Here is a 19,409-nt window from a genome sequence, read left to right on the forward strand (position 1 = left end):
ACTAAACGTGGAAGGAATATTAGGCAAAAATTAGATTACATTTTGTCCCTATATCATATAAAAATATTAATCGTCTAATAATTGTTAACTAAATATTAAATAGTAAATTTTAATTACTATAAGGGAGGATTAAACATTAAGCAATATCAAATTTATCAAATTCTTCCGGTTACAATTTATTTATGTTGATGGTTAATTAATATTAAATTGTTAGAAACAATTATTATCAAGAAGACAAAAAGACTTCTAATGATATTGTTCAATGAATTAAAGGTGAAGACTAAAGGTTACAAAATTAATTAGAAAACTAATAGGTCTCTTTTATTTTTTCCTTTCATCTCCCCTCACCTAAAATTTTCCTATTTAAAGTCACCTAAAAATGAAAATTAACTTATAAATCTCATCTGATCTTCTTACTAAAGTATGTTAATATGTCAGTTTTTGAAAGTTATTTTCATAATTGTTTTAAATGTTCTTTTATAATGTTTCTCTTCTTATTCATTTTAAGTTAAATATGTTCTCTATTTATATAAAGAAGTTTATGTTTAAATAATTAAATAGATGCTACTTATTTGGACATTATAAAATTATTGGTGTAGAACATGTACAATACTATATATGTACCATTTACAAATTATTGATTGTAGTACAAAATTTATATTAAATAGTTTAAAATAAACGTGCAACGCACGTTCTGAAGACTAGTAGTATAATAATGGAGAAGCTTATGAAACTCAGCCTTGTTAAATCCTACTCTCATTCTTGTGCAGGGGCTTGAGCATGCAATTGCTGGTACTAGTTTATATATTGTGGGGCCCGATGATGATGTGGAGGACATCAAAGAAGCAGCTATGGAAGATATGAGGTCGGTGATGAGCAGGGTCGATAAATGCGGTGAGGGTGTATACGTTCAAGCTTCTACACTCGGGTCATTAGAAGCTTTGCTTGAATTCCTGAAGACCCCTGAAGTAAGCATACCTGTCAGTGGAATCGGCATAGGCAACGTGCACAAGAAGGATGTAATGAAAGCTAGTGTCATGCTTGAGAAGAGGAAAGAGTATGCAACAATCTTGGCCTTTGATGTGAGAGCAACACAAGAAGCTCAGGAACTTGCAGATGAAGTTGGTGTCAAAATTTATACGGCTGATATAATTTATCACCTATTCGATCAGTTTAAGGCCTATATTGACAATCTCAAGGAAGAAAAAAAGAAGGAAGTTGCTGAAGAAGTAGTCTTCCCCTGTATGCTGAAGATTGTACCTAATTGTGTCTTCAACAAGAAGGATCCAATTGTTTTAGGAGTTGAAGTTCTTGAGGGCATTGCCAAGGTATTGACTACTTCTTCTATATATGCTGAAGTGCGCTTGAATGCTATTTTTATTATCAATCGTCATCCTTACAATGTAGACTACAATCTTCTTAATGTTCTAGTTCTCATTGTGGTTAACTTGATGTTATAGGTCGGGACACCAATATGCATTCGACAGTGTCTCGTAGATATTGGTCGGATTGCTTCCATAAAGAATAACGGTAAGCCTGTTGACTCCGCCAAGAAAGGCCAGAAGGTGTCTATTAAGGTATGAAGCCACATGTTGGTTGATATTTATCTATGTAAAGAATGTGGCCTGGAATTGATAAAATATTTATGCATATGATTTGGCCTTAAATTGCACAGATAATTGGGTCCAACACTGAGGAGCAACAGAAGATGTTTGGCAGACATTTTGATATCGAAGATGAGCTTGTTAGCAAAATCTCAAGAAGATCTATTGACATTCTCAAAGCTGAATTCCGGGTACGTAAAATTACTTCATTTAACGGTGAATTTACACTCTATTGTTGCTCTCCTTTGTTTGGGCTGACTTTCAAATGCCAACTTTACAGAAAGACTTGTCTGTTGAAGATTGGAAACTAGTTGTGATACTGAAGGCCTTGTTCAAGATTCAATGAGACTTCTTTCTCAAAAGGAAAAAATTAGTAGATATTTTGTGCTGCAGCAGTTTACAACATCTGGAAACCAAAAATGAAGTACTTGGGGGGCATCATCAGGTTCCTTGGCTGCAGAAGAAGAAAGTTCACTGAGTAAATAATGCAGAGACAGCAAATTAGGAAAACAAATAGACTGGATAGTGAAGTTTTAATTGTGGACTGATATAGTTTCTATTACAATTTTATGGCTACTTTCTAATATAGTATTTACAGTTTCCTCATTTTTGTGTTGCTCTGAATTCGTTTCTCCTCTATGCTGTTTGGCATGTTGACTGGATATTGAGGTTTATTAAGTGAATATTTTGGTGGTTGCCTTGTCATATTCTAAAGTATAAATTAATTTAGAGTTTCCTTTCGTTCTGTTCAAAATGCCACATCCTGATTGATACATATTTGCCTCGACTTAGTACTTCTAAAATTTTCCCTGAATATTGGGTCGACTTGAATGAATTTATTTATGTAAAACTTAAGGTATTATTCTACGTTGCTGATTGGGTTATCTATTGATTACTGCAGGAATCAATCAATATGTTTTATTGCTCACTATTTACACAAAAGAGCTGTAACTTAGTCGGAATATACAATTGTAGAAATATCAAGTAAAAATATGAGATATTATAGTCACTCAACTATGGACTTTTCTCTCGAGTACGATCTTACTATTTACACAAAAGAGTTGTCTGTAACTAAGTCGGAATATACAATTGTAGAAACAAGTATAGTCACTCATTTATGGACTTTTCTCCCGAATACTATCTTACTCTTTACACAAAAAAGAGTTATCCGTAACTAAGTGGGAATATACAATTGTAGAAACAACAAGTAAAAAAATGAGATATTAGTCACTCATTTATGGACTTTTGTCCTGATTACTATCATGGAAGAAGCAAAATGAGATACTGTGGTCACTCCACTCTATGGACTTTTCTCCTGATTACTATCGTGGAAGAAACCCTCCGTAATTTGGAGATCTACAAGTACTAACATGCTGGTCGTCATCTTCAGGGCGTTCCTGCATATGAGTAATTAGGCATCAATAAGAGAACGCAATACAGAGACGCTTTGGAATATATTTGGTGTAAAAATAAAAGACCAGAAAATAACAAAAAGCTTTGCCAGTAGATCCAGTTTGGTGTATATTAGAAATAATGTGCGTTAGCATAATTTCTAAAAGAAAAAGCTATTTGTTTAGTTATACATAGATTGAAAAAGTATACCAAACAAGGTATTGATAATACATGAAACTAATGTATGCATTACTTTTTCCAATGCAACAACTCTAACACTTTGTTTGGATGATTACATATTGTTTCATAATGGTATTGTGTTGTGTTGTGTAGTATTGTATCTTTCTTAATTGTACTAACGAATACAAAGGTTGTATCATTTTCTATCAACAATTTATGAAGTATAAACCAGCCAAAAGTCTTTAAATGACCAAAACTGTTCAAGTGATGTTTAAGGGCTATCAAGGATAACAGACATAAGAAAAGGTACCTTCCCAGTAGAATTCGACAGCATACAGAGAATGAACATGCACAAAGAACTAACTGTCATGGTAGGCGACCACTTTATCATTGCATCTGCAAGACAGAAAAATAGTTGTCAACTGTTTGCTTTTATTAGATGCATTCTAACTTTTTTCATGAGTACGATAGCAAATCAACAAATATTATCGGGACATGAAGGGGGAAGCGAATTAATGACAAAAGCCCAAGATCAAGTAAAAAGTTCACGGATATAGCAAGACAATCTACCATTCATAACCATCATCAAGTTAATACTGAAGATCAATAGATGAAGATAGATAAATATGACAATTCAGAAGAGTTAGACTATGGAGAGGAGTAAAGCTCAAAAAGAAACTCAATAGGGAAGATAAGTATCCAGAATGACACTTTTGCTATTGCTGTTGATGAAGTACTAGAAAAAGTTAATCGTTCTCCAGACTCCAATAGGGAAGATTAATACAAGAAGAGGAATAAAAGAGGAGGAGGAAGCACACAGTCAAACCAACACTCTGTGATGACAGACATCACAGGGTCAAAAACTCTCAGTGTAAGTTATGATAATTAATTAAGTCAATATAATGGAACGTCAGGAGCATTAAAACCAACGGTGCTCTTGAAAGAATTAACAAATGGTAAGAAGTTTCCTTCGTAGCCACATCAGAGCCTTTCTATAAAGAAGATAAGCTAAACAAATACAAAAGACTACTGGGATAACACAATGGGTTCTCCAATCCAAATAGTCAGCTTGGGTATTTTGGGATGAAGTAGTGGGATATCACAATGAGGTGATTCATTCATATATATAGCAAGTCACTTGTCCAGTGAAGTATCAGGGAATTCCTTTCATGACCACATTTGTTTATGCTAAATGCAAGGCATCCGAGAGAGCTGACTATGGGATAAGCTGAGCTGATAATCATAAAGTGCCATAGACTAAGAGTATGGGCCTTTTCTACAGTGTAAGAATGACTGTGAACTTCTGGATGTTGGTTATAGAGGTGGTGTAATGGGTGGAGTCCAAATAAGAGAATCTGGAAAAGTTTGGATAGAGTTGGTGAATCATGAGGGGATGACTCAATTATCATGCTACAAATGTCTGATCCTCCTCCTCTCCTTATTGAGGTGAAAATCAAGGCTAAAGAACCCATTCAATACTTTAAGTTTTTTGGATTTTTGGGTTTATGAACCAAACTTTAAAGAAACAGTAAAACAACAACAACAACATACCCAGCGGAATTCCATAAGTGAGGTATGAGGAGGGGAGAGTGTACGCAAACCTTACCACTACCTCGTAGAGAGAGGTTAGTAAATCTAAGTACAAAGCAGAAGAAAATAGTGTAGAAAACATAGCAACTATCACGGGGAACCAACAAAAATAGTGAGCTAATTGAAACATAGAAAACAACTCATGATGCGAGATACCAAAAGTAGGAACAACAATAATATCAGGTGACAACAGGTACAAAAAGCCAAAGACTATATCTAACTACCTACTAACCTTCTACCCTTATCCGCGACCTCCATACCTTCTTATCTAAGGCCATGTCCTTGATAAGCTAAAGATATGTCATATCCTATCTAATCACTTCTCCCCAATACTTCTTCGACCTACCTCTGTCTCTCCTCAACCCCACTATATCCATCCTGTCACACCTCTTCACTGGTCATCCAGGCATTGTCTCTTCACATGCCCAAACCACCTCAGTCTCCCCTCCCTCATCTTGTCCACTGCAGTGGCTACTCCTACTTTTTCCAAATATCCACATTCCTAATCCTATCGCCCCTAGTATGCCTGCACATCCATCTCAACATCCAATATGGAGATTACTGCTAGAAGACTCTCCAAATGGTCCAAAGAAACTGTTGGAAACAAAAGTGGCTGACTTAGAAGAGAAGATCATTCTGGACAAGTCAGACCTTAACATAAATATTTTCAATAAAGCAAATGCTGAGCTGATTGTGGCAGTTTAAACTTTAAAGGAAGAGGCTTATTGGGGACAAAAAGACCTGGTATAAGAAGATCATTCTGGACAAGTCATACCTTAACATAACTACTCAATAAAGCAAATGCTGAGCTGATTGTGGCAGTTTAAAGGAGGAGGCTTATTGAAGACAAAAAATCTGGAATAAAGTGGTTTGTGGAGGGTGAAAACATTACCAGATTTTTTCACTCAGTAGTTGACTTTTATTAAAACAAAGTAAGTACCTGAACGGATGTGCCCATCGCTATAAATGAGAGGGTGCAAAGGAGCGGGAGGCACAAATTTCACCTGCGACAATATAGACAAAATTAGTAATGATAATTGAATTTCAATCAAAAATTTTAACAAGAAAAAATATTTTATATCTACCCGAGGAGCTTCTATAGGATAATGCTCAGGGAAATCAACTTGAAGCTGGAAAGTTTCACCAGCATACAACCTCTCGGGAGCATCTTGCATTTCAATTAACCACCTTTTAAAAAATCAAAAGTTCAGTAATGTTAGAATAAGAATAAGTATGTACAATCCTACTTAGTATAAGAGTAGGAAGAATAATAATCCTAGTTGAAATAGTAGTTCAATGTAATGTCTATAAGTAGGGTCTCAATGTAAATAATCTAAGTCATACAGGAATGGTCATCCACAATTGTCAAAAACAATCTATATTTATCAACAGTTTGAACATGAAATGGACCCTATGCATCTAAATGCAGCAAATAATCCTTGTGTGCTTAGCAAGACGACATATTTCACACTTGTCTAAGCCTGTTTGTATAAAGTATGATCAACATCAAGCAAATTCTGCGTTGCACCAACAGAAGCCTCTGCACCAATATGAGCGATAACTTGATGGCTTTCTCTCTCAATCATAATAGAATAAGCTGGATTAATAGATGGTATCATGACTAACATCAAAATCTGGCTTTTAGGATGCTAATATGATTCATTGAGTCCCATTAAAAATTGCAGTAAATTTTGTCTCTTCATAAATTCCCTAAAATCTCTAGATTTCTCACAATTACATCCAAGAAATGGAGCTAGACAATCAATCAAATTCGGCCCAAAGCAAACATAATTTCATAAAATACTCAGCAATTTCACACGTACCTTGATCCTTGATCCTGTGTATCTGAGGAATGAAGACGGAAGCCAGAAGGTGCATCCGACTCCCACATTTCAACCTCTCTGCGTAATCTACTCCTCGCAAGAGCACTCAAGTTCTGAAATCAAAATAAAAAGTAATGTGAAATGTGAAATGTGAAATGTGAAACGGGAGTGGGGATGAAGTGAGGAAGTACCTTGAAGGTGAATGGGTCTTCCTCGTCGGATTCAGATGTTTGTGATACTGAATCTGCCTCGGTTTGAAAAAAAGAAAATTTTAACAAAATTCAGGAATTAGCTAAAAGGAAAAGAAGTTCTTCCAAAAATGTCCTATAAAAACTCACCAAGAAAATACGACCTATATTCAATGTCGTGTACTCGTGCACATATCAAGAGGTTGGACCGCTCCTTCGATGTAATTGGTGTAAATTCATCATCTACTAACATAATGAATGAGGTGCCGTACCTTTCAATGTACATCATCAACTCAGGTATAGTCGTAATGTTAATACACGGGATAGAGTTCCCATTTCTAATTTCCCTAATAGGAAACCATTCTTCAGGGACCGGCACTATCAGGGCATCTTCCGCCCAAGTATAATCGATACCAATTGGTTCCACTGTATGGTTGTCCGAAGATGAAGACATTTTCACACCGACTCTGTATTCAAACTTACACTACATTAGAGCTCATTTAAGCAATCCAGCACACACAACAACATGTAACTCAAATTGAAATTTTTTTCAGGGGAAAAAGAAATGCATATGCATGCAAGTGAAAAATTTGCTAATGAAGAGAATAAATTTCAATATTGAAAAGAAGGATCAAGAAGTAACAAATGTAGAGTAAAGGCAGAACTGTCTAATTCTGTAGTTAGTTATTGACCATAATCAAGATGGTTAGTTAGTTCACTATCAATTCATTATGCTGCGAAATAAAAAAAAAAGGAAATTCCAAGATCAAATTGTTAACCTTCATGATCTGCAGCTCAATCAGAAGAAACAGAGAGTATTTGCAGATTAATGGATTCAGAGGAAGAGAAACTTTGAAGAAGAAATATTATTGATTACTACCCTTCATCACATACATGTGATATATATTTATACAATTCCTAACTAACTAAGAATCTTCTAGAACTAACTGTAACTAACTAACTGTAAATTAACTAACTAAGTTGTAATCAGCTGCTAGTAAGCTCTACACTATATTCTTATTCAACACCCTCCCTCAAGCTGATGGTTGATATATATCCTTCAAGCTCAGCTTGGACATGAAATAACTGTGTTGTTGCCTTCCTAAGCTTTTCGTGAGTATGTCTGCCTGTTGTTCCTTTGTAGAAACATGATGAGTCTGTATCATTCCTTGCACAATTTTCTCAGGCACAAAGTGACAATCAATGTCAATGTGTTTTGTTCTCTCATGAAAAATAGGATTGGCTGCAATTTGAATTGCTGCTTTGCTATCACAGTAAAGATGTATAGGAACCTCAACTGTTATTCCAAGTTCTTTGTACAGTCCAATCAGCCATGTTAATTCTGCTACCACTGATGCCGTGCTTCTGAATTCTGCTTCAGCTGAACTTCTTGCAACTGTTTCTTGCTTCTTTGACTTCCATGAAACAATAGCATTTCAAAACTTAACTAAGTAACCTGTGACTGATCTTCTGGTCTGCAAACATCCACCCCAATGAGAGTCACAAAATGCCTCAAGCTTGCATGAGCTATCTGCAGGCATAAGTAAACCAAGTCCTGGAGTTCCTTTTATATATTTAACTACCCTTAAAGCTGCTTCAAAATGAGACTGTTTGGGCTTATGCATGAACTGACTTAGAACTTGTACCACATATGCTATATCAATCCTTGTCATGGTTAAGTAGAGTAATCTGCCTACTAACCTTTGATACTTACCAGGATCAGTGAGAAGCTTATCATCATTTTCTGCGGAAGTATTATTAATGACTGAATCATAGTCAACAGATGTGAGTTTAAGATTTGTTTCCAGTGGTGTTGTGAATGGCTTTGTACCACTTAGCCCCATCTCAGCCACCAACTCCAATGCATACTTTCTTTGACTCATAACAATTCCTTTCTTGGATCTTGCAAATTCAATTCCTAGGAAAAATTTCAATTCTCCTTGATCTTTCATCTTAAATTGCAGCTTAAGTTCATTTTTTTGTTTGAGTGATCAATTGAACACTACTTCCAGTCAGTAGTAGGTCATCCACATATACCAAAACAATCACTATATCTCCTGCAACTACTTTAGTGAATAAAGAGTAGTCAAAGTGACTTTGAGAGAACCCAAGCTGAACCAATGCATCTGTTAGCTTCTTGTTCCATTGTCGTGGAGCCTGTTTAAGCCCATAAAGTGACTTATGGAGTTTGCAGACATGATGATTTCCCCCCTTGCCTGCAAAACCAGAAGGAATTTCCATGTAAACCTCCTCAAGTAAGTCACCATGCAGAAATGCATTGTGTACATCCATCTGAAAAACAGGCCAGTCTTGCAACAATAGACCTTACAGTAACCATCTTGGCAACAGGAGAAAAAGTTTCATTGTAGTCTAACCCCTCTTGTTGACTGAATCCCTTAGCAACAAGACGTGCCTTATATCTCTCCACAGCACCTGAGGCAGTGTATTTGACCTTAAAGATCCACTTACATCCAATAACATTTTACCAGGAGGCAATGGTACTATACTCCATGTGGCATTATCTTCTAATGCTTGAATTTCAGCTTTCATAGCAGCAATCCACTTAGGATCCTGAGCAGCATCATGATATGTAGTTGGTTCAATGATAGCAGAATAGGAAGATAAGGCTGCACAAAATGATGGTGAAAGATGATCATAACCTAGAACCTGAGATAAAGGATAGCAGCAATTTGCATTGCCATGACCTTTACTAATGTAGTCACTCATCCAAACAGGTGGTTTATGAGTTCTAGAAGATCTTCTCACTGCAGGCACAGAAACATGTGAAGGAGATGCAGAAGTACTGGAGGAAGAGCTACTCTCAACAGTAGGAGAAGCAGGTACAACAACTGTAGGAGTAGAAATAGATTCTGTAGAAGACTGCAAATGTGGGAAATAGATTCTGTAGAAGTCTGCAAATGTGGCTCTAATACAGGAAACAAAGGATGTATATCTGCAGACAGTTGTTGAAATGGAAAAATATCTTCATGAAAGACTGAGCCTGTTTGGTTCAGCTTAAAAGCTGGTCAAACTGACTTAAAAAGCTGGTTTTTGACTTATTTAGCTGTTTGGCAATACTCAAAATAACTTATTTTAAGTTAAAAAAAACTTATTTTAAGCCAAAAGTTAAAAGCTGGGGTAGGGGTGCTTTTTTTTTTTTAGCTTATAAGCTGTTTTAAGTTGACCACATTTTTATCTTTTTGCCCTTAATATTTTTATACAATCTCCAAATTACCCACATAACCCTAACATCTCTTTCTTCCATTTTTCCCTTTTCACGTTCGGCATAGCAACTTCAACACTTTTATCCAAACGCATAATTGCTTATTTTAAAATAAGTTTCAGCACTTTCAAAAGTACTTTTTTAAAGCTGCTTTTATTAAGTCCATCCAAACGGGCCCTATATCTCTGCTCACACAAAATACTTTGGTGCTGAGATCATACATAATGTAGCCTTTTTTAGTTGATGAATGACCAAGAAAGACAGCAGGATTGGCCCTAAGAGCAAACTTATCTACCTTGCGAACTTGAGTAACATATCCTAAGCAGCCAAATACTCTCATATGAACAAAAGAAGGAGACTGTTTGTATAGAACCTCAAATGGAGATTTACCCTTAAGAACTGAAGAGGGCAATCTATTGATAATATATGCAGCTGTAGTAACACACTCTCCCCAAAACCTCAAAAGAACTCTGGCTTGAAATCTGAGAGCTCTTGCAACCTCCAATATGTGTCTATGTCTCCTCTCAGCAACACCATTCTGTTGAGGAGTAAATACACAAGAACTTTGATGAACAATCCCTAAGGATTGTAATAAGGAATTCATGGATGAGTTAAAGAATTCACAGTCATTATCTGTCCTAAAGTACTTGACAGAGGAATTGTAGATGTTTTTATCCATAACAAGAAATGAAGACACTGCAGCAATGACATCTGACTTGGTAGGTAACAAAAATAACCACATATATCTAGAACAATCATCAACAAGAGTCAAGAAGTATCTCTTTCCATTATAGGTAGGAACTCTATATGACCCCCAAACATCACCATGTATAAGGTGAAAACAAGAAGTAGTTATAGATGTACTGAAAGGAAATGGTTTTCTAGTCTGTTTAGCTAATGGACATATGCTACAATCAGAAATAGAATCACATTGCAATGAGTTACAAGTCCTTATTTTCTTCATGACAGCAGCTGGAATATGCCCAAGTCTCATATGCCATATAGATGTGTAAAATTTGTTGCAATTAGTTGCCTTGAAATGTGCTTGGTATCTACACCAATTAGTTCCCTAGTTTGAGAAGGAGCTGACTGTGAAACAGATTTGTTAGCAGTGAAGATGTATAAGCCATTCTTCTCTCTACCAATCCCCTTCACCTGTCCACTGAAGGGATCCTGAAAAACACAGAAGTCAGGATAGGAAAGTACTGCCCACTTCAATTCCTTGATTAATTGAGAGACAGACAATAGATTATATTGAAACTCTGGTATATACAACACATTAGAAATGTGTTGAGTGTGAGGTAGGATGATTGAGGAACCTATATGATGCACATTGGCTAGCCTTCCTATTGGTAAGTGAACCTTAGTATCATTATAGTGTGAGACATCTCTAGACGTAATTAACATATGTAGAGAATTGACCATATGATTGGATGCCCCTGAATCTACAATCCAGTACCCTGCATCCTCAGATTTGGTCATACCTGCTGCCATAGCTGAGTGTTTGCCCTCTTGATTAGAGTCAAGTAGTTGCAAAATTTTGTTGTATTGATCTTTGGTAAATTGAGGTAGCCCAGATATCATCTCATTTGGATCCTGGCTAAGCTCTCCACCTTGTTGCAATTTTGAAGTTCCTGCAAAATTAACAGAAGTACTAGCAGTACCACCAGTTACATTGCTAAGTTTATCACTACCAGATCCAGATGTGTATCTTGCAGACTGACTTTCAGCACCAAATCTTTTCTTAGGCTTATAGTCTGCTGGATTTCCATGCAGTTTGTAACAAGCATTCCTGGTATGACCTCGAATGTGACAGAAATCACAAATAACATCTCCTCTCCTAGATCTGTTGTTGTAAGGTTCAGATGAGTAATGACTTGGTGAAGAACCTGAACCTCCTCGACCTCCTCCGGGGTAGTTGCTGCCATTTCTACCAGTGTGAGTGCTGCTAAACAATGTCATTCCCTCTGAGTTCTCAATACTAGGTGAAGATGTTAGAGATCTTCTACTTTCTTCAGAGAGAATCATGGCATATGCCTTGTTAATGGAAGGTATTGGTGTCATCATCATAATTTGATTGCTAGACTGAGAGTAGGACTCATTTAGCCCCATCAAAAATTGAAGAAGCCTCTGATAATCAAAGTGTTCCATATATTTTTTCGATTCAGTGCATGAGCAACTTGGACAAGGCATCAATGCATCAAATTCAGCCCATAACTCCCTCATTTTAGAGAAATAACTGGAAACTGAAGAAACTCCTTGAGATAAGGTAGCTAGTTGCTTATGAAGATAGAAAATACGAGATTCATTCACTTTATCAAATCTCTCTTAAAGATCAGACCAGACCTTATAGGCACTAGTTGCATACACAATTCCACTGAGTAATTCAGTGCTAACTGAATTCATAATCCATGATAGGACTATAGCATTACACTTTTCCCACAAATCATGTAAAGTAGCATCAAACTTCTCTATAGAACATTTACCAGTTACAAATCCCAATTTACTTTTGCCAAGCAAGCTAATACGCATAGAACTACTCCACAGAGCATAATTTTCTGGACCAGTCAACTTAATAGAGATTAAGGAACTACCTGGAGTGTCACACGATTGAAGAAACAGTGGATGATGTTGATTGATTGTCATCACATTGTTAGTCGAGTTACTTCCAGTAGTATTATCAGCTTCAGTGAGAGTTGGCATAGTTCTGATTTGATTCAAACTTACAAAACGATGAAGAAGAAGATGAAACTGATGATTGCAGATAAACGAAAAACAGAAGAAGAAAACAAAATGGCATTACGCAGTGTGATGCTCTGATACCATGTTAACCTTCATGATCTGCAGCTCAATCAGAAGAAACATAGAGTATTTGCAGATTAATGGATTCAGAGGAAGAGAAACTTTGAAGAAGAAATATTATTGATTAATACCCTTCATCACATACATGTGATATATATTTATACAATTCCTAACTAACTAAGAATCTTCTAGAACTAACTGTAACTAACTAAGAATCTTCTAGAACTAACTGTAACTAACTAACTGTAAATTAACTAACTAAGTTGTAATCAGCTGCTAGTCAGCTCTACACTATATTCTTAGTTCAACACAAATTCTGGATAAAATTCCGATCTATTGAAGTTCTTGATAGATGGAAAGATGACTGCAAATGCAGAACAAAACATCACTTCTTCTTCTATTCCAATAGCTCTAATGGAGTTGACTATCACCATCCCTTGTTTCTGTCTTCCTCAGATGTCAGCAGAATCCAGATCATTTCTTTCCAACTGACAGGAATTGAAATTTTTGCAATTTGGTTTTGTTCGATGAGAATTGTGTTATTGGGGAGAAATAAATCTGGGTTGATAGATGTTTCTTGTAGTAAAGATAAGTTCTCAGAACAATTCTAGAATTACTGGGAACATGTTAATGCCATCGTTCTTTTGTGGCTTCTCAACTCAGTTTCAAAGGGTCTCTTGGGGGATCATGTATGCGTCTGATGCTCAGGCAGTCTGGATAGACTTGCGTGAGAGATTTACCAAGATTGATGCCTCAAGAATCTTCAAGATTGAAGCCCTGGTTCCTGCCCCTTGTTGTGAGCGTGAAAAATCAACAAAGTTTGTCGCAAATCTTCATAAATTGAAGCTTTTCCAATTTCTAATGGGGCTAAATGAGTCTTACAATAAGCTAGGAGTCAAATCTTAGTGATGTATCCCTTACCCTCCATTAATCAAGCATATGGTATGGTTATGAGTGATGAGAGCCAAAGGGAAGTTGCAGCAAAATCAGGAATTCTATGATCTAATCCTCAAAGTATCACAAGCTATGTATTCCAAAACAACAAGAAATCAGAAGTACAAGAAAAACTGCAATATGTTCTGGATTATTACAAGATCAAAGGCACACCAAGGAACAACGATGGAAGTTAGTGGAGTATCCACCAGACTTCAAGTTGAAGAAAAAATTCAATGGAAATGGGAACTCTGTACGCAATTCTGGCAATGGGTCTCCCTACAATGCTGTATCTGAAGATAGCTCAGTATATCAAGTACAAAATGCTCAAAAAGGGTTAAATAATTATGCAGTTACTTACCAGTCAGACCGCAGCAGAAAGCCTATCTTCAAACACAGGAGGTCAATTGTCTAGAGCTATTGGTCACACTCAGGTGGGGGTCTAATAAAATCGAACTCAATCACCACGATAGTAATTAGTCTAGAAGCTGGAAGCTCGAAGAAGATGGAACTAATACAGGGTAAAACCGAAATATTAGTTAAAAGATGTAAAAGAAGAGAGAGAAGTGATTGATATTATCATGTATATATACAACTCATTCAATGATGAATACCCAACTAACTAACTAACTAACTATTTTCTTGACAATTGAATAACTAACTTATTGACAGTGTCTCCTTGTGACTTCATATACTTGCACCAGGGTCAATCCATTCACAACAGACCAATATGATCAAATTATGCAGATGTTGAACCAAAACCACATTGCAACTGATCCAAAGTCTTCTTATGGCAGGCATGACTAAAATAACTGCATTACTAGCTCCTCATAATCCTGATTGGATAGTAGATACAGGTGCCACAAATCACATGGTGTTGGATTTGCATTTATTGAACAAAACTTCTATTGACGAAACTAAAAACCCAATAAAGGTTTATCTCCCAAATGGTAATGTGTCCTTTGTTACACAAATTGGGACAAGCTCTATATCAGATAGAAGCACTACTTCAAATGTGTTTCACATTCCACAATTTAGATATAATTTACTGTCTGTTTCTAAGATTAGTAAGGAGTTACAGTGTTATGCTTCTTTCTTTCCTGACTTCTTCGGGTCTCTTCACTAGGAAGGTGAAGGAGATTGGTAAAGAAGAGAATGGATTATATCACCTAATGAATCAGTATGATGGACACTGTGTTAGCCTGACAGTTCAAAAACCAGAAGTATCAACTGAATCAAAGATGGATTTGTTCTATGGCATAAGAGGCTTGGACATACCTCTTCTACAGTTCTTAGCAAATTATTTCCTGTTATAGTTACTAGTATAAAAGACAATATATTAGATTTTGTCGTATGTCCGTGTGCGAAAAAAACTAGATTGCCTTTTCATCATAGTAGTATCAAAAGTACCAATTGTTTTATTCTAATTCATGTAGACCTATGGGGTTCTTATAAAGTGGCTATATATGATGGCAATAAATACTTTCTATGTCTTGTAAATGACTTCCAGATTCACTTGGGTGTTTTTACTTGAACAAAAATCTGATGTGTGTATGCTTTTACAATATTTCCTAAAGTATGTTAATACTCAGTTCAATAGAACAGTGAAAATAATACGAACCGACAATGGTACTGAATTTACTAACTGTGTGTGTGATTTAATGTTTGAAAAACTAGGTATTGTTCATCAAACAACTTGTGTGTATCCTAACAAAATGGGGTAGCAGAAAAGAAGCATAGATACATCCTAGAACTAATTACTAGAGCTATCAGGTTTCAGGCTGCTATACCCATAAGGTTCTGGTGACATTGTGTACTATCTGCAGTTTATTTGATAAACAGGCTTCCTAGTTCAGTACTAAATAACCTATCTCCTTACCAAAAACTATACAATAAACCTCCCAATATCAGTCATCTAAGGGTGATAGGGTGTCTATGTTATGCAAAATTACCTAATCAACGTGGCAAAATGATGTCACGATCTGTTATTGCTGGTCATATGGGATATTCTGATGTGAAAAAGGGATATGTTTTGTATGACTTAACTAACAAGGTTTTTTTTTGTCAATAATGATGTTGTGTTTTGTGAAGGATCATTTCCATTCCAGAAAAAAGATGCTACTCATCATCCATTATTCACAGATACCTACTCAGATTTACATAGTTCAGAAGATTGGACTGGAAGTCAATTCAATATCCCGACTGAACTGCCTACAACTGACACACAAGGAGGACAAGAGCCTGAAGTGTTGGTGAATCAACCAACACAATTAGACAATAACGCAGGAGTGCAAAGAAAGTCATGCAGGGGCACTAAGCCACCAATATGGATGAAAGACTTTGTTTCCTATAGTATTCATCAGGGTACAGTATTGGGATCAACAAGTATATTTCATATGATGGTTTAAAGGAGAAGTATCAGGGCATACTTAGCAAATATGTCTAGAGTTATGGAACCACAATCTTACTCAGAAGCATCTAAAGATCCAAGGTGGATTGATGCAATGAATACTGAAATTGAAGCTTTAGAAGGGAATCACACTTGGGAAATAGTTTCACTTCCAGAAGGAAAGAAACCTACTGGATGCAAGTGGATATTCAAAGTTAAGCACAAAGCTTCTGGAGATATTGAGAGGTTCAAAGCTAGGTTAGTCGCTAAGGGCTACAGTCAACAGGAGGGAATAGGCTGGACTCAGTGGTGCTAAACCGGTGATAACACCACTAGATACTAATGCCAAGCTAACAACCAGACAATATGATGATTACATCGGAGCTAAAGATTAAACTAGTGAAATGAATGACCCTCTGACTGACAATACAGGATATCATAGATTGATTTGGAAGTTGCTTTACTTAACCATGACTAGGCCTGATATTGCACTTGGAGTACAGACTCTAAGTCAGTTTCTACAATAACCAAAAAAATCTCACATGGAAGCAACATTAAGGATCATAAGGTATGTGAAGAATCAACCTGGACAGCAGATCCAACTCTATAGTCACAGCCTTCTGTGATTCAGACTGGGCATCGTACCCTCATTCAAGAAAGTCAGTAACAGGCTACTTACTGAAGTTGGGAGATTCCTTGATAACCTGGAAATCTAAGAAGCAGTCAACAGTATTATAGAGCTCAGCGGAATCAGAATACAGAAGCATGTCTTCTACAGTGGCTGAACTGATATGGTTTTTAGGACTTCTGAAGGATTTGGGAGTTGAAGTGAAGGAACCTGTGAGCATATATACTGATAGTAAAGCAGCAATGCAAATTGCAGCTAACCCATTGAGAGGGAAAAAATAATCCAAGGATGGGTGTCAACTAGCTACATTCCTACAAAAGATCAACCTGCAGACATCCTTACTTGAGTTCCAAGCTAGGAGTGTTTGATATTTGTAATCATGGAAAGGTTAACACTTGTAATAAGATTCTACTCTTCTTCTTCCCTCTCATCTTTGTTTCATCTTTTAAATTTCTTAATCACTACATATACTCAGATTATAACAAAATTGAACTACCCAAAAGCTGGAAACTTTTTTTTAAAGACAATAATTGTTAAAACTACTTCCTCCTCCTTCCCATAATAGATGGACACTTTCTATTCTACGCTGTTATTAAAAAATCATTAATAGATTAATCAACTTTACTAATTTTATCATTAATTTATATTAACTAGCCTCATGAGAAAATTCTTACATCTTCGAAATTTGTTGAGAAGTCTAAAAATCATATTTATTATAGAGGTAAAATGAGAAAAAATTAATTAAATGAGATAAACTACTTTTAGCAAGATATTTATATAATATGAAACAGAGTAAATAATTTGAATCCCCTGGTAAGTTGGTCTTTTCTAAGGTGGTCAAGTGGGTTCATTTTTGCGTCTTGGTCAGGACTCATGAGTACGAATCCTAGTGTCAGTGTGCTGTTTATCGACTCGTACTTGTTTTAAAGTTTGTCATACTTCGACAAATAAAACTTTTCCGAAATTGAATTTTGATTTATTTATTTATTCTTCATAAGATGCCAAAACATACAAGTATATATACTTGTATTAATTTAGTGTAGGTATGTAACCTTTTCTATTGTCTTTTATTTTATTTGCAAAATAACCAGACTTTAGGAGCACTTCTAAACAAAAAATAATAATGTAGACTTTGTTAATTTAATAGAATTGACAAAAATTGAAATTGATTTTCTGTTAAAATATATTTTTCAAATTTAAATAGTTTAATTGTTGAAAAAGTACAAGTAAATAATTTGTTGTTCTTTCTTTTCTTAAGAAAAAAAGTTCCCATCTTCGTTAAAACTAACTTCTAAAACCTTTTTCATAACTTATCGGGAAAAAAAAAATTCAATTAAATTACTTTGTAAAATGATTAATTAGAATTGACACTTAATTATAGAAACCATTTAAAATGATTTTCTTTTTTAAAAGGAAAATCTTTTAAATATATCGAAGTAGGGTAAGGGTTTAAGCAATACTCTAAGAAAGGTTTTAAATATGGATTAATTACAGAAAACCCACTTTTTAGTTTACTTATTACAATTATCCTCTATAAATTTTATAAATTTCCAACATTTCTCATTTTCGCGCATTAGATTAATGTATCATGTGTAGAATGTATATCGTGCATCAGATTAGTATCATGTATAAAATGTAAATCAGATTAATGTATTATGTATAAAATTTAATGTGTCTTACTTCTTACTTAACGATTAATGTATCTCGCCCATCAAATTAATATATCAACATTTATATTATAGTATCCGTTTGAATGATTTCTGTAATTATAAGCTTTTAAGGGATAGATTGTTACTTTGCCTTTAAGTATGCGATTTCTATAATTTGTTCATATTCTAAAGAATCCACTTATAAAGTACAGTTGACCAATCGATATAACAAGCTTGACAAACTTTATTTGAATATATAGAACTATTTTGATACTTCTATATTCGCATTACTCCAACTAATGAAATAATTCAAATGTTAAAGTGTCAAATACAATTCTAATTTAACAATTTATTCAAATAAAGTTTTTAAGTTGAATAATCAACACAATCACTTAAGTATAAATGTGAAAAGCTATATACAAACTACGAAAGAATATAATTCTCGAAATAATTTCGAAACAACATTGTGCTCCTACCAAACTGCACTTTCTCACGTAAAAGCCCGTTCATGTTGCCATGTTACCGTTAGTGTTTCTTATTTTTTTAATAATAATGCATGTGGGCCCATTCGTCTATCTATTTCACTATAAAAATTTCCTATTTTCTTTTCATTTTAAATAATACCCAAATGCCTCTTAATATATGGAACTCACATAAGCAGTTTTTATTGTAATTATAATTACTCTATTTCTTATATATCAGGTATAATCTTTCTTTTCTAAATTATTAAAAAAGATTTAATCTACTCTTAAAATATTGTCAGTGTCACATAATTATGAATTGATGAAATAATATAGATTATATGATAAATCACAATAATGAGTAATTGAAAATATTTTGATTTTCTCTCTAATCCATTTGCACCATTTATATTGAAACAGAAGCTAAGTATTACTTTGTTATTTCAAAACGACATTAAAAAAGTTATCATTTATTATTTAAAAATAACGTTAAAAGTCCTAAAATTTACAATAAATTAACAACTAAAAATAAGTACAAAGTATTCAT

At 35.0% G+C, this 19,409-nt stretch overlaps 2 protein-coding genes across 2 annotated transcripts in view; one reads left to right on the forward strand and one right to left on the reverse strand.

Moving 5' to 3' along the window:
- LOC107017076 (eukaryotic translation initiation factor 5B-like) overlaps nucleotides 1-2,309 on the forward strand; it is a 9,920-nt gene extending 7,611 nt beyond the window's left edge. The window contains exons 8-11 of the mRNA XM_015217353.2: nucleotides 771-1,328; nucleotides 1,461-1,577; nucleotides 1,676-1,795; nucleotides 1,885-2,309. Of these exons, the coding sequence (XP_015072839.2) occupies nucleotides 771-1,328; nucleotides 1,461-1,577; nucleotides 1,676-1,795; nucleotides 1,885-1,950 (861 nt within the window). The 3' untranslated portion in view covers nucleotides 1,951-2,309. The remainder of the gene's footprint in view (nucleotides 1-770; nucleotides 1,329-1,460; nucleotides 1,578-1,675; nucleotides 1,796-1,884) is intronic.
- A 429-nt stretch (nucleotides 2,310-2,738) lies between these two features.
- On the reverse strand, nucleotides 2,739-7,231 carry LOC114076929 (probable ubiquitin-conjugating enzyme E2 16). The gene is made up of 7 exons (XM_027916631.1): nucleotides 6,928-7,231; nucleotides 6,781-6,833; nucleotides 6,606-6,702; nucleotides 5,852-5,961; nucleotides 5,707-5,770; nucleotides 3,487-3,572; nucleotides 2,739-3,001 (listed from the first exon to the last, which is right to left on the reverse strand). The coding sequence occupies exons 1-7, from the start codon at nucleotides 7,229-7,231 to the stop codon at nucleotides 2,927-2,929; spliced, it is 789 nt and encodes a 262-aa protein (XP_027772432.1). The 3' UTR covers nucleotides 2,739-2,926.
- Between the last annotated feature and the right edge of the window lie 12,178 nt (nucleotides 7,232-19,409).

This window comes from Solanum pennellii, chromosome 4 (genome assembly GCF_001406875.1).
Source record: "Solanum pennellii chromosome 4, SPENNV200".
Classification (NCBI taxonomy): Eukaryota; Viridiplantae; Streptophyta; class Magnoliopsida; order Solanales; family Solanaceae; genus Solanum; species Solanum pennellii.

What these genes read in the sequence shown, in the direction of transcription:
- LOC114076929 (XM_027916631.1), bottom strand. Translation starts at nt 7,231, where the DNA reads ATGTCTTCATCTTCGGACAACCATACAGTGGAACCAATTGGTATCGAT. An exon ending in AAGACCCATTCACCTTCAAG is followed by an intron (nt 6,703 to 6,780) that starts GTACTTCCTCAC and finishes TTTTGATTTCAG; the next exon opens with AACTTGAGTGCTCTTGCGAG. An exon ending in TCTTCATTCCTCAGATACAC is followed by an intron (nt 5,962 to 6,605) that starts AGGATCAAGGAT and finishes ACTTTTGATTTT; the next exon opens with TTAAAAGGTGGTTAATTGAA.